Source organism: Ascaphus truei, chromosome 22, assembly GCF_040206685.1.
Source record: "Ascaphus truei isolate aAscTru1 chromosome 22, aAscTru1.hap1, whole genome shotgun sequence".
In the NCBI taxonomy this organism is placed as follows: Eukaryota; Metazoa; Chordata; class Amphibia; order Anura; family Ascaphidae; genus Ascaphus; species Ascaphus truei.
Genome location: NC_134504.1, coordinates 894,698 through 908,631, shown reverse-complemented (window position 1 = coordinate 908,631; position 13,934 = coordinate 894,698). Strand labels below are relative to the sequence as shown.

The 13,934-nt window shown below is 48.1% G+C and overlaps 1 protein-coding gene across 6 annotated transcripts in view; it reads left to right on the top strand.

Annotated features, from left to right (window-relative positions):
* The window catches only part of GAS7 (growth arrest specific 7), a 251,832-nt gene that overhangs the window by 186,501 nt on the left and 51,397 nt on the right, over positions 1-13,934 (top strand). For all 6 annotated transcript variants that reach the window (XM_075579600.1, XM_075579599.1, XM_075579604.1 and 3 more), the window contains 2 exons: positions 4,447-4,536; positions 12,573-12,688. In XM_075579600.1, the coding sequence (XP_075435715.1) occupies positions 4,447-4,536; positions 12,573-12,688 (206 nt within the window). The remainder of the gene's footprint in view (positions 1-4,446; positions 4,537-12,572; positions 12,689-13,934) is intronic.

The window sequence follows — 13,934 nt, the reverse complement described above, 5'->3', positions numbered from 1 at the left end:
GACTGAAACCAGTTTAAAGCATGTTTCCCTATTCCAGAGCTCTGGAGTTTGTTAAGCAGGATAGCATGATCAACTGTGTCAAAAGCCTTTGCAAAATCTAGGAATACTGCACCAGTGAGTTGTCCCTGTTCCATTCCACACTGGATTTCATTGCAAACTTTTAGCAGGGTAGTTACGGTGGAGTGTTTGGGGCGAAAGCCAGATTGGAATTGGCTAGGGAAATTTGTCTTGTTATTGTAATCGCTTAATTGGGAGTGGACACATTTTTCCATGACTTTGGATAGAATTGGGAGAAGTGAGATTGGCCTGTAGTTTGAGACAGTGTTTTTGTCCCCACTTTTGAAGATTGGGACAACTCTGGCAGTTTTCCTGGTCTTAAGGATATGGCCTGCAGACAGGATAGAGTTGACTATGGACGCAATTGGTTTGGCAATGGCTGGGGCACCAAGTCGTAGGAACCTAGATTGTAGTAAGTCAGGTCCGCATTGGCTGCTTAGTTTTAGTTTGAGGAGCGCTTGTGTAATCTCCTCTTCAGATACTGGGCCAAATTGAAAATTGTGGGCAGTGTTGGGAGGGGGTGGGACTGTAGGGATACTCCCAGGATGAAATTCATGTTTGGGGTTTGTGCTGCGTTTCGCTAATAAGTTAGTGGCACACCCCACAAAGTAATCATTGAATGCATTTGCAATGTCAGTGGGGTTTGTCAGAGTAATATCCCCCTTAGTGATATTACTTGGTTGTTGATGGTTAGGAGGCTGGAATATATTGTTGATAACCTTCCAGAAGTTAGCTGGGTTTGATGTATTTTGGTGGAGATTGTCAGAGTAATATTGTGCTTTTGCATGCCTTGTTTGCCTTGTGCACATGTTCTGCTGGCATCTGTAGTGATTGAGATCCTTGGTAGTGCCAGTTACTATGTAGCTTTTCCACAAGGTATCCCTGAGCTGGTAGAGTGCAATAAGGTCAGTTGTAACCCATGGAAGGTGGGCCCCCTGTAGCCTTATTTCGCGTAGTGGAGCATGGGTATCACAGAGTTTTAAGAACTCGGATTGGAAATAGGCGAGCGCAGAATCGGGGTCAGGAATTAAATAGAATCTGTGCCATGGGCAGTTGGTAAGGTCAGCCAGAAACTGTTGTGGGTTAAAGTGTTTAAATGTTCTAGTGAGGAGAACTTTAGGGCTTGAATGGGGCGGTTTAATTTTCCTTACACAGTACACTATTGCATGGTCACTGAAAATGTCAGGAAGGATGCCAGAGGATTGGATTCTGCTGGGGTTTGAGGAGAGAATCCAGTCTAGCAAGGAATGGTTATGAGATTTCAGGTTTGTCCGTGTGGGTTGGGAAATTAGTTGCGATAGGTTAAGTGACTTGAGTTGTATCTGGATTTTGTGGTTTTTAGGGTCAAGCCAATTGAAGTTGAAATCCCCAAGAACTAGCAGCTCACTCTTCTCATTCAGAGAGGAAATGGAGCCAAGAAACTGGGTGATATCAGTCAGGGATTGTAGAGGGGCTTTAGGGGGGCGGTAAATGCCAGCAATCAGGACAGATTTAGAAAAGGGGAGGCAGATTTTGCCAACTAGAATTTCAAAAGAGGGTGGGCTTGAGGTATGACGTTCCTGCAGAGATCCTGCTGAGACTGCTAATTACCTAATCCCCAGAACCTGTCCCTCATCTCAGCCAGCCCTATTTAAACCTCCCTTTCCTGTTCCTGCTCTGCTTGTTTATTTGGTTCATCCCAGTACTCAGCCTTACTGTTATCTGTTTGTTGCTGATACTCGCCACTTGCTGTTACCAGACAGTGCTCTGACCTTTCTACGCTTGCCTCTCTCCAGCCCTGACCATCCTTTGCCTCTCTCCAGCCCTGACCTCTGCCTGTTTCTGACCATCCTTTGCCTCTCTCCAGTCCTGACCTACCTGTTCCTAACCATCCTTTGCCTGTCTCCAGCCCTGACCTACCTGTTCCTGACCATCCTTTGCCTCTCTCCAGCCCTGACCTACCTGTTCCTGACCATCCTTTGCCTCTCTCCAGCCCTGCCCTCTGCCTGTTCCTGACCATCCTTTTCCTGTCTCCAGCTCTGACCTCTGCCTGTTCATGACCATCCTTTGCCTCTCTCCAGCCCTGACCTACCTGTTCCTGACCATCCTTTGCCTGTCTCCAGCCCTGACCAGTCTCCTGGCCATAGCTACCTGCCTGCTAGCCTGGTCCAGCCACTAGACTGCAGCCCCACAGTTCTCCCCGTGACGCCAAGGATCAAATAGTGTCAGAGGTTTTAACGATAGGAACATGGGCAGATACAGTGGCGCATATCTGCCATCATATTCTTAATGTGTCTATATTTTCTTGTGTTGGGTTATCGAACATTTAAAACAACACACACTGTTCATCTGCGCCACTCACCTCAGCACTATCACCTGCTGCTGCTTCCCTCACCTGAGCACTATCACCTGCTGCTGCTTCCCTCACCTCAGCACGATCACCTGCGGCTGCGTCACTCACCTCAGCACTATCACCTGCTGCTGCTTCCCTCACCTCAGCACTATCACCTGCTGCTGCTTCCCTCACCTGAGCACTATCACCTGCTGCTGCTTCCCTCACCTCAGCACGATCACCTGCGGCTGCGTCACTCACCTCAGCACTATCACCTGCTGCTGCTTCCCTCACCTCAGCACTATCACCTGCGGCTGTGTCACTCACCTCAGCACTATCACCTGCTGCTGCGTCACTCACCTCAGCACTATCACCTGCGGCTGCGTCACTCACCTCAGCTCTATCACCTGCTGATGCTTCCCTCACCTCAGCACTATCACCTGCGGCTGCTTCCCTCACCTCAGCACTATCACCTGCTGATGCTTCCCTCACCTGAGCACTATCACCTGCTGCTGCTTCCCTCACCTCAGCACTATCACCTGCTGCCATTCCCTCACCTCAGCACTATCACCTGCTGATGCTTCCCTCACCTCAGCTCTATCACCTGCTGCTGCTTCCCTCAGCTCAGCGCTATCACCTGCGGCTGCGTCACTCACCTCAGCTCTATCACCTGCTGATGCTTCCCTCACCTCAGCACTATCACCTGCGGCTGCGTCACTCACCTCAGCACTATCACCTGCTGCTGCTTCCCTCACCTCAGCACTATCACCTGCGGCTGCGTCACTCACCTCAGCTCTATCACCTGCTGATGCTTCCCTCACCTCAGCACTATCACCTGCGGCTGCGTCACTCACCTCAGCTCTATCACCTGCTGATGCTTCCCTCACCTCAGCACGATCACCTGCTGCTGCTTCCCTCACCTGAGCACTATCACCTGCTGCTGCTTCCCTCACCTCAGCACGATCACCTGCGGCTGCGTCACTCACCTCAGCACTATCACCTGCTGCTGCGTCACTCACCTCAGCACTATCACCTGCGGCTGCGTCACTCACCTCAGCACTATCACCTGCTGATGCTTCCCTCAGCTCAGCGCTATCACCTGCGGCTGCGTCACTCACCTCAGCACTATCACCTGCGGCTGCGTCACTCACCTCAGCTCTATCACCTGCGGCTGCTTCCCTCACCTCAGCACTATCACCTGCGGCTGCGTCACTCACCTCAGCACTCTTACCTGCTGCTGCGTCACTCACCTCAGTACTATCACCTGCGGCTGCGTCACTCACCTCAGCTCTATCACCTGCCGATGCTTCCCTCACCTCAGCACTATCACCTGCGGCTGCTTCCCTCACCTGAGCACTATCACCTGCTGCTTCCCTCACCTCAGCACTATCACCTGCGGCTGCGTCACTCACCTCAGCACTATCACCTGCGGCTGCGTCACTCACCTCAGCACTTTCACCTGCTGCTGGTTCACTTCGTTGACTCAATCAGAAAGCGGAAACCAGCACACGCCGTCAGGAATAAGTTTATTTTACTGTGGGAGCTTCAAACTCAAATTCACCACTTTCATGGCCAATTCTCCACTTGTCGCGATTTGCGACAGTGTTGCCGGCCTCGGCACTAGATCATGGCGCCCCGGGGTGTCAGGAAAACCTGCGCACAGACGCACACAGCATACAGTGCTTCTACTCCAGCCAGAGAGTCTGGGTAATGATCTTCTAGGTGTCAGATTTGGGTTTCTATAACCCCTTAAACAGGTCACTGGCATTATTACACAAGTCCTAGGGGGGATTGGCCCTGTAATGTGCACGGGCTTCACAACTACACACAAACAAGGGACCTCAGCTCAGTACATACTATGATATCTAGAAAGAACTCACTTGATGGTACATTAAAAGCCATCCCAACCGACGACAAATCTATTTTTAATTGCATATAATTGGGATAAATAAAGTCCTTCCATTACCAGAATATTGTATTCATTTTAGGATTTCTGATTCTTTCCTAGCTAAGCAAAACTCCAGCAGGGAAAATATTGGCAAAACAATAAAACACCTGATTTCTGTGTCCCCCCCCAGATAAACTGTGTGACCTTTCCCCACCCTGACACCATGCCGGAACAACAGCTGCTGAAACCTGCCGAGTGGAGCTATTGTGATTATTTTTGGGTAAGTAAAGTCCTACAATAATGTAACGGAAAGATGGTGCATTGTAACCTCTGTTAGAAAGGAAATCTGAATTCATTATTTCTTATAAATGGCTCATTCTTGAAAGTTTTTGTTTCCAGTTTTTTAAGGGTTAGAATTGGTTGGATATGTATAATATGAACACTTTTGTAAGACTTCAAATCTTCATTTAGTCTTGAGAATTAATTACTGTGACGGTAGGGGTAGCTGGCATCCCAAAACTGAAATGAAGCCCAGCTAGCTACCCCTAAATCCATGTAACTTGGCCACCTATGTAAGGCTTATTTCGGCCAAATGCACTTTAATATCTGGGGAAGAACAGGGAAAGTGTAAATGTAACCCAGGTCTGTAAGAATGTATTTCAAAGCCTGTGTACTTTATTCCCCCAGTTTAGTGAATCAACATTGTGATGTGATTTGGGAGTCAGCCCTGTAAAGTGTATATCGGATTATGTGACTGTATGTAATCATTTCTAAAATAGCAGCTCTGTAACGTGTATATAGGATTATGTGACTGTATGTAATCATTTCTAAGATAGCAGACTTGTAATGGGATTTGCATGTGAGTTACATTTCTATGGAGGGGACTCTGTGATTTAATCAGCCGAGGTTCCTGCAGATAAAGGGGTACTGAGACACAGGCTGGGGGCGTGGAGGGGTTACAGACATTTGGTGAATGGGAAAGAGTGGACAATCAGGTCTGCTCTGATTGGCCAGCAGCCCCTGTCCCATGTAAAGGGTAGCCACAGAGGGCTATATAAGAGGCACTGCTGATGAGACTATCTGAGAGACATTCCGTGAAGGAGTTTGGATCTTGACGGTGACCAGCTGGAGATACATGTCAGAGGGGAGCAGCCCTCTCATACCCTGGATGAGAAGTGGACATGGCAAGCCTTTTTGAAGCAGGCCCCTGAACCTTGCGAGGCTAGAGTCTGCTCCCCAGGCCCCCAGTTGGTATGGTATCTTGTTATGTACATCTTTGTTTTGTCTGTTGGCGTGCCAGAATAAACCTAATTGTATTCAACACCTTGTCCTGTCTGGTGCTGGTGATCCCGGTGGTTTCAGGGTAAAAGTACTGCTCTCCCGTGACAGGCTTTTTCTGGTGGCAGCGGTGGGATCACTGGGCTTTGTGTTGGAATTTCTTTTTGTAAATCAAAGCTCAAAGATGGCCTTGAATTTTCAAGACCGCGGGACAAGTTGTTCCAGACAAATGTTGCACAAACCTGATATTTTACTATGCGATCACATTTATATTACTTTGGGTAAATCTGAAGATGGCTGGTCCAGGAGGACGTTATTCTTCCTGGGACCGACAATCGTTAGTTGCGCAAGATCTGGGCTGCCGAGTTACGGCCGAGGTACGATGGGCCTTGCGGAGGATCTTGAGTGGTACGAGGCCGGCTTGGCATAGTACGCTGATACGGAGAGTGTTTGTGCTGCTTTGGTTGCAGCGTTGGGTCCTGACACAACCGAGGACTATCGCTTGCATGTTGTCCACCAAATAGCCCATAAGAAACACTTCAGACTAAATAAAATACGTCCAGGGTTACTAAGAAGTGCTACTCTAAAGGACCCCTTCAGTGCTGGAAGAACGGTTACGACCCCATTCAAGTGAATGAACAGCAAAGGTCCATATTTACTCAGCCGCGTTGGAGAGCACGTTATGGGGTAACACTGCGTAGTAAATGTGACCCTAAGTATAGGTGATAAATTCTTGGATCCACCAGAGAGGTCGGCAACGCAAGGGGGAGGGGTGGGGATGGGTTGGGGGGGAGGGGTGGGAGGGGAAGGAAGTGAGGGGATGGGGTGGGGAAGGGGTGGAGGCCATACTTTCTCTTCCAGGTTCTTACAGAACATAGGGAAATAGGGAGCCATATACATGTCTCGACGCAACATGTTTGTGGTATGTTTCTCTCGCTGACACAATGGGTTGATGTTTGTGTTGCCTCCTGTATTGTGGTATGTTTCTCTCGCTGACACAATGGGCTGATGTTTGTGTTGCCTCCTGTATTGTGGTATGTGTCTCTCGCTGACACAATGGGCCGATGTTTGTGTTGCCTCCTGTATTGCGGTATGTTTCTCTCGCTGGCACAATGGGCTGATGTTTGTGTTGCCTCCTGTATTGTGGTATGATTCTCTCGCTAGCACAATGGGCCGATGTTTGTGTTGCCTCCTGTATTGCGGTATGTTTCTCTCGCTGGCACAATGGGCTGATGTTTGTGTTGCCTCCTGTATTGTGGTATGATTCTCTAGCTGACACAATGGGCTGATGTTTGTGTTGCCTCCTGTATTGTGGTATGTGTCTCTCGCTGACACAATGGGCTGATGTTTGTGTTGCCTCCTGTATTGTGGTATGTGTCTCTAGCTGACACAATGGGCTGATGTTTGTGTTGCCTCCTGTATTGTGGTATGATTCTCTCGCTGACACAATGGGCTGATGTTTGTGTTGCCTCCTGTATTGTGGTATGTGTCTCTAGCTGACACAATGGGCTGATGTTTGTGTTGCCTCCTGTATTGTGGTATGATTCTCTCGCTAGCACAATGGGCTGATGTTTGTGTTGCCTCCTGTATTGTGGTATGTGTCTCTCGCTGACACAATGGGCTGATGTTTGTGTTGCCTCTTGTATTGTGGTATGTGTCTCTCGCTGACACAATGGGCCGATGTTTGTGTTGCCTCCAGTATTGTGGTATGTTTCTCTCGCTGACACAATGGGCTGATGTTTGTGTTGCCTCCTGTATTGTGGTATGTTTCTCTCGCTGACACAATGGGCCGATGTTTGTGTTGCCTCCTGTATTGTGGTATGTTTCTCTCGCTGACACAATGGGCCGATGTTTGTGTTGCCTCCTGTATTGCGGTATGATTCTCTCGCTGACACAATGGGCCGATGTTTGTGTTGCCTCCTGTATTGCGGTATGTGTCTCTCGCTGACACAATGGGCTGATGTTTGTGTTGCCTCCTGTATTGTGGTATGTGTCTCTCGCTGACACAATGGGCTGATGTTTGTGTTGCCTCCTGTATTGTGGTATGTGTCTCTCGCTGACACAATGGGCTGATGTTTGTGTTGCCTCCTGTATTGTGGTATGATTCTCTCGCTGACACAATGGGCCGATGTTTGTGTTGCCTCCTGTATTGCGGTATGTGTCTCTCGCTGACACAATGGGCTGATGTTTGTGTTGCCTCTTGTATTGTGGTATGTGTCTCTCGCTGACACAATGGGCCGATGTTTGTGTTGCCTCCTGTATTGTGGTATGTTTCTCTCGCTGACACAATGGGCTGATGTTTGTGTTGCCTCCTGTATTGTGGTATGTTTCTCTCGCTGACACAATGGGCCGATGTTTGTGTTGCCTCCTGTATTGTGGTATGATTCTCTCGCTAGCACAATGGGCCGATGTTTGTGTTGCCTCCTGTATTGCGGTATGTTTCTCTCGCTGGCACAATGGGCTGATGTTTGTGTTGCCTCCTGTATTGTGGTATGATTCTCTAGCTGACACAATGGGCTGATGTTTGTGTTGCCTCCTGTATTGTGGTATGTGTCTCTCGCTGACACAATGGGCTGATGTTTGTGTTGCCTCCTGTATTGTGGTATGATTCTCTCGCTAGCACAATGGGCTGATGTTTGTGTTGCCTCCTGTATTGTGGTATGTGTCTCTCGCTGACACAATGGGCTGATGTTTGTGTTGCCTCTTGTATTGTGGTATGTGTCTCTCGCTGACACAATGGGCCGATGTTTGTGTTGCCTCCTGTATTGTGGTATGTTTCTCTCGCTGACACAATGGGCTGATGTTTGTGTTGCCTCCTGTATTGTGGTATGTTTCTCTCGCTGACACAATGGGCCGATGTTTGTGTTGCCTCCTGTATTGTGGTATGTTTCTCTCGCTGACACAATGGGCCGATGTTTGTGTTGCCTCCTGTATTGCGGTATGATTCTCTCGCTGACACAATGGGCCGATGTTTGTGTTGCCTCCTGTATTGCGGTATGTGTCTCTCGCTGACACAATGGGCTGATGTTTGTGTTGCCTCCTGTATTGTGGTATGTGTCTCTCGCTGACACAATGGGCTGATGTTTGTGTTGCCTCCTGTATTGTGGTATGATTCTCTCGCTGACACAATGGGCCGATGTTTGTGTTGCCTCCTGTATTGCGGTATGTGTCTCTCGCTGACACAATGGGCTGATGTTTGTGTTGCCTCCTGTATTGTGGTATGTGTCTCTCGCTGACACAATGGGCTGATGTTTGTGTTGCCTCCTGTATTGTGGTATGATTCTCTCGCTGACACAATGGGCTGATGTTTGTGTTGCCTCCTGTATTGTGGTATGTGTCTCTCGCTGACACAATGGGCTGATGTTTGTGTTGCCTCCTGTATTGTGGTATGTGTCTCTCGCTGACACAATGGGCTGATGTTTGTGTTGCCTCCTGTATTGTGGTATGTGTCTCTCGCTGACACAATGGGCCGATGTTTGTGTTGCCTCCTGTATTGTGGTATGTGTCTCTCGCTGACACAATGGGCTGATGTTTGTGTTGCCTCCTGTATTGTGGTATGTTTCTCTCGCTGACACAATGGGCTGATGTTTGTGTTGCCTCCTGTATTGTGGTATGTTTCTCTCGCTGACACAATGGGCCGATGTTTGTGTTGCCTCCTGTATTGTGGTATGATTCTCTCGCTGACACAATGGGCTGATGTTTGTGTTGCCTCCTGTATTGTGGTATGTGTCTCTCGCTGACACAATTGGCCGATGTTTGTGGTGCCTCCTGTATTGTGGTATGTGTCTCTCGCTGACACAATTGGCCGATGTTTGTGGTGCCTCCTGTATTGCGGTATGTGTCTCTCGCTGACACAATGGGCTGATGTTTGTGGTGCCTCCTGTATTGTGGTATGTGTCTCTCGCTGACACAATGGGCCGATGTGTGTGGTGCCTCCTGTATGGCAGCGATCGGATTCTTATCCATTGGTTTGCTAAATGCATATGTTCGATGGTTAAGTAAAAAGGGTCTTACATAACGTGCTTCTATATGAAGTGATGGTACTAAAGTCATGTCAGGACTGATGAACAGATGCAAATGACAGGGGCTGGATTTATTATATGACCTAGAGATAGTAACCGTTCTTTTCTTGGATAATGGATCATGATTAACTCAAAGATGCAGATCCTAATTAAACACGACAGGAAATGAAGATGTACTTTGCAGTAGCTTTTCTCAACCTTTTCTAATTAAAGCATTAGCAGGGAACCCAGAAACCTTCTCCCGTCCCCAACCACTTCCCCAACCACGTCCAAAACCACGTCCCCAACCAAAATCATAAAGCAGAAAAGCTTGTAAAGGAAATGGTCACAATTAGCGTGTTGCATCGTACGTGCCTGTTCTTGTCACACGGTAATAGATTTTTTTGCTTATACTTATTAAAGCAAATAAAAGAGATTAATATGCTTCATATTTCCATAATAAAAATAAATAAACTGCAAACATCTGAGACGATGCTTAATAGAAAAAAATAATACAAACATTATGAATTAAAAAGCGGCTGTTACATTGTTGTAAAGCATCATCTAGTTACTATGTAACTATCATCGCTCAGCTGGTGACTGGCCACTTGTGATTGTGGGGGTATTGCGCTTATACAAGTCCCGTGTCCTTAGTCTGTGCCAAATGTTTACACAAGCTGTGACACTGGCGAATGTTGGACTGGCGGAGAGCTGGCTGTGCCATTCATTGGCTCACTCCTAACATTTGCCACTGTGTCTGACACCCATCCGGGAAGTGACCCCTCCCAGCCGCTAGGACTGCCGGCAGAGAGGGGACCGGGGCAATCCCGAAAATTCGTACATACCGTACAAGTAAAGCTCAAAATACAATATTCTGCTGGTAACATATCAGAAAGGATTTGTGTCTCTGTAAGAGGTGCTCACCTGCATAAAATATCCCCCACCCCAGGCTTACAGAGCAACTAAAGCAGGCGTGGCCAACTCCAGTCCTCAAGGGCCACCAACAAGCACAGGTGGCTCAATCAGTGGCTCAGTCCGAATTACTGCACCACCTCTGCTGAAGCAGGGATATCCCTAATGGTCTCACTTCTTCTTATACATAATGAGGTTATAGACCTTACACCTGTCACTGCTGGAGAGACTTATTCAGCCTTATCTTTCCAGCTTCGAATGTGAATATATTCGACAAACTTTGAAGGGTTTCCTAGTCATCCATTAATCGGGAACAAAATGTTCTTTTATTCTGCATTTTAGAATCAACAAAAAAGTGTGTGACCAGACTGCTGGGTTCATATAAAGATCAATCAGCACTTGTGAATATTTGGCCTGGTTATTGTAAGATTCTTGTGTAATCCAGATAACCAAAGATGACCACCCAGGGTCAGGCTGAAATTAGCTAACAATGTTTCTAGTCTACTGTAGCTAACCTCTTATTAATTACAAGGTTCTAAAAGAGTACTCGGAATAAACTGAAACCATTCAATGTTTCAAATGGAATAAACCACAATTCGATTTAAGCTGTGTGTGAAGTTTCTCAATATTCCCGTTTTTATAAGACTATGAAACACGTGCGATTAAACATAGTCTCGTAGTCTGTCCAAAACTAGGTTTATGTGAGAGATAGAAAAAGGGAAAAAAGGGACTTGTGGAAGGAGGAGTTGCACATTTTCTTAGCAGTATAAATGTCGCCTTAATAGGGGCATCGACCTTGTGAACTAGAAATGTACGAAACTGTTTGCAAAATTATACACAAGTTTTCTTAACGTTTTTGCTGTTTCACAAGATATTTCGCCAAGCTTTACAGGGCTAAACAACTCGTGAAACCTGCCAGCTGCGGCAGGAATCTGTGACATGTTGCAACACAGAGATCCAGGGGGAGAGATCTGATTAGTAGAGTACTCATTGTATACATCCTAAAACACTCCTCTATGCAACAGGTGGTGATATACCTGTGAACACACCTGAGATTCCCGGGAAATTAGCTCATTTGAATATGCAAATAGGCTTATTTCCCAGGTATTTTTGGTGTACTTAATAACTGCGGCTGACCCAGGTACAAAAGTAGCAACTTTAGAGAGTTCAAATAGCACGGTGAATATTGCATTCTTTAAGTTTGTTTGACTGGAACCGCCATAAACCTCACATTAGATATCCACCCTAGGGTTGGCAGACGACGCGTACAAACAGGACTGTCCCTTTTTTCCATTGAATTGTCCCGTTGCCCTGAAAGGTCTGGCGAGTCGCATAATTCTCCCATATTTTAAGGGGGGGGACAGCTGTCCCAGGGAGGTCAGCAGCGGGGGGCCTGGCCAGCCATTGCTGGACATTGAGTCTGACCTTCCATGTCCAGCTGCTGGGCCCCCCCCCCAAATTAAATGTATACGTTGTGATGGGGGATTTGTGTATTTTTGGGGTGTTGTGGTGGGGAGATTGTGTGTGTTTGTGGTGGGGAGATTGTGTGTGTTTGTGGTGGGGAGATTGTGTGTGTTTGTGGTGGGGAGATTGTGTGTGTTTATGGTGGGGAGATTGTGTGTGTTTATGGTGGGGGGATTGTGTGTGTTTATGGTGGGGAGATTGTGTGTGTTTGTGGTGGGGAGATTGTGTGTGTTTGTGGTGGGGAGATTGTGTGTGTTTGTGGTGGGGAGATTGTGTGTGTTTATGGTGGGGGGATTGTGTGTGTTTATGGTGGGGAGGTTGTGTGTGTTTGTGGTGGGGAGATTGTGTGTGTTTGTGGTGGGGAGATTGTGTGTGTTTGTGGTGGGGAGATTGTGTGTGTTTGTGGCGGGGAGATTGTGTGTGTTTGTGGTGGGGAGATTGTGTGTGTTTGTGGTGGGGAGATTGTGTGTGTTTGTGGTGGGGAGATTGTGTGTGTTTGTGGTGGGGAGATTGTGTGTGTTTGTGGCGTGGCACATCTGCTTTATCCCAATATTAAATGCTATGTTTTTAATAAAAAGTAATACACATGTTATTGAAATATACTAATGTAAGCCTTCCTGATTCTTTACCCACTGACCCCACCTGCTTATCTGTTGTACAGGCTGATAAGAAAGACTCACAAGGTAACAGCACAGTGACTGGATTTGAAGATCTCCTTCAGAAACAGCTCAAGGGCAAACAAATGCAAAAAGAAATGGCTGAATTTATCCGTGAAAGGTAATTAGAAAATGTCCTAATCTTTTCTGCAGCGTGTATTGCATAATATTCATTTTGTCTTTGCCCAGGGGAAGTAACCTACTTTATTTAAAATGAAATAATAAGGAAAACCGCTTTTTAGGTTTCATCAAACATCTAACTAACATGTGAATGGAAATCCCTCTACGTTAATACAATTCTGTGACGTGGGAAGAACAGACTGGGAAGATCTTTGTCACGCGAGACCAGAACTTAACCCAGGGATCATGGTACCAGACAGGACAAAGCAGTTCAATAAAGAGTATTTATTGCACCCGGAGCCAGTAAGCACGGCACAATACCCAGAGCAGAGCTTATACTCACTAACACGGGGGCACACGGGGAGAATCTGAGCTGGTGCGATGCTGAGCGCCACATTGAAGGATTTCCCAGGGGTTTCTCCCACACTCCTGTGGGACTTGGGACTGTCCGGTCCTCTCTGGTGCATTTTGCAGCTGAGCAGTTTCAAATTCCCCGATTAAAAGTCCTGCTCTCCGCTTCTCCGGGAACACACGGTCCCGCAGCACAGAAGCACTCTTGAATCTCCCGCTTGGTTAGGCTTCCGGCCTCGTGTTCAGGCGTCTCCGGCACAGCCTCGTGTTCAGGTGTCTCCAGCACAGCCTCGTGTTCAGGTGTCTCTTGCACAGCCTCGTGTTCAGGTGTCTCCGGCACAGCCTCGTGTTCCGGTGTCTCCGGCACAGCCTCGTGTTCGGGTGTCTCCGGCACAGCCTCGTGTTCGGGTGTCTCCGGCACAGCCTCGTGTTCGCGTGTCTCCGGCACAGCCTCGTGTTCGCGTGTCTCCGGCACAGCCTCGTGTTCAGGTGTCTCTGGCACAGCCTCGTGTTCGCGTGTCTCCGGCACAGCCTCGTGTTCAGGTGTCTCCGGCACAGCCTCGTGTTCGGGTGTCTCCGGCACAGCCTCGTGTTCGGGTGTCTCCGGCACAGCCTCGTGTTCAGGTGTCTCCGGCACAGCCTCGTGTTCGGGTGTCTCCGGCACAGCCTCGTGTTCGGGTGTCTCCGGCACAGCCTCGTGTTCAAGGGTCTCCGGCACAGCCTCGTGTTCGCATGTCTCCGGCACAGCCTCGTGTTTGGGTGTCTCCGGCACAGCCTCGTGTTCGCGTGTCTCCGGCACAGCCTCGTGTTCGCGTGTCTCCGGCACAGCCTCGTGTTCGCGTGTCTCCGGCACAGCCTCGTGTTCGCGTGTCTCCAGCACAGCCTCGTGTTCGCGT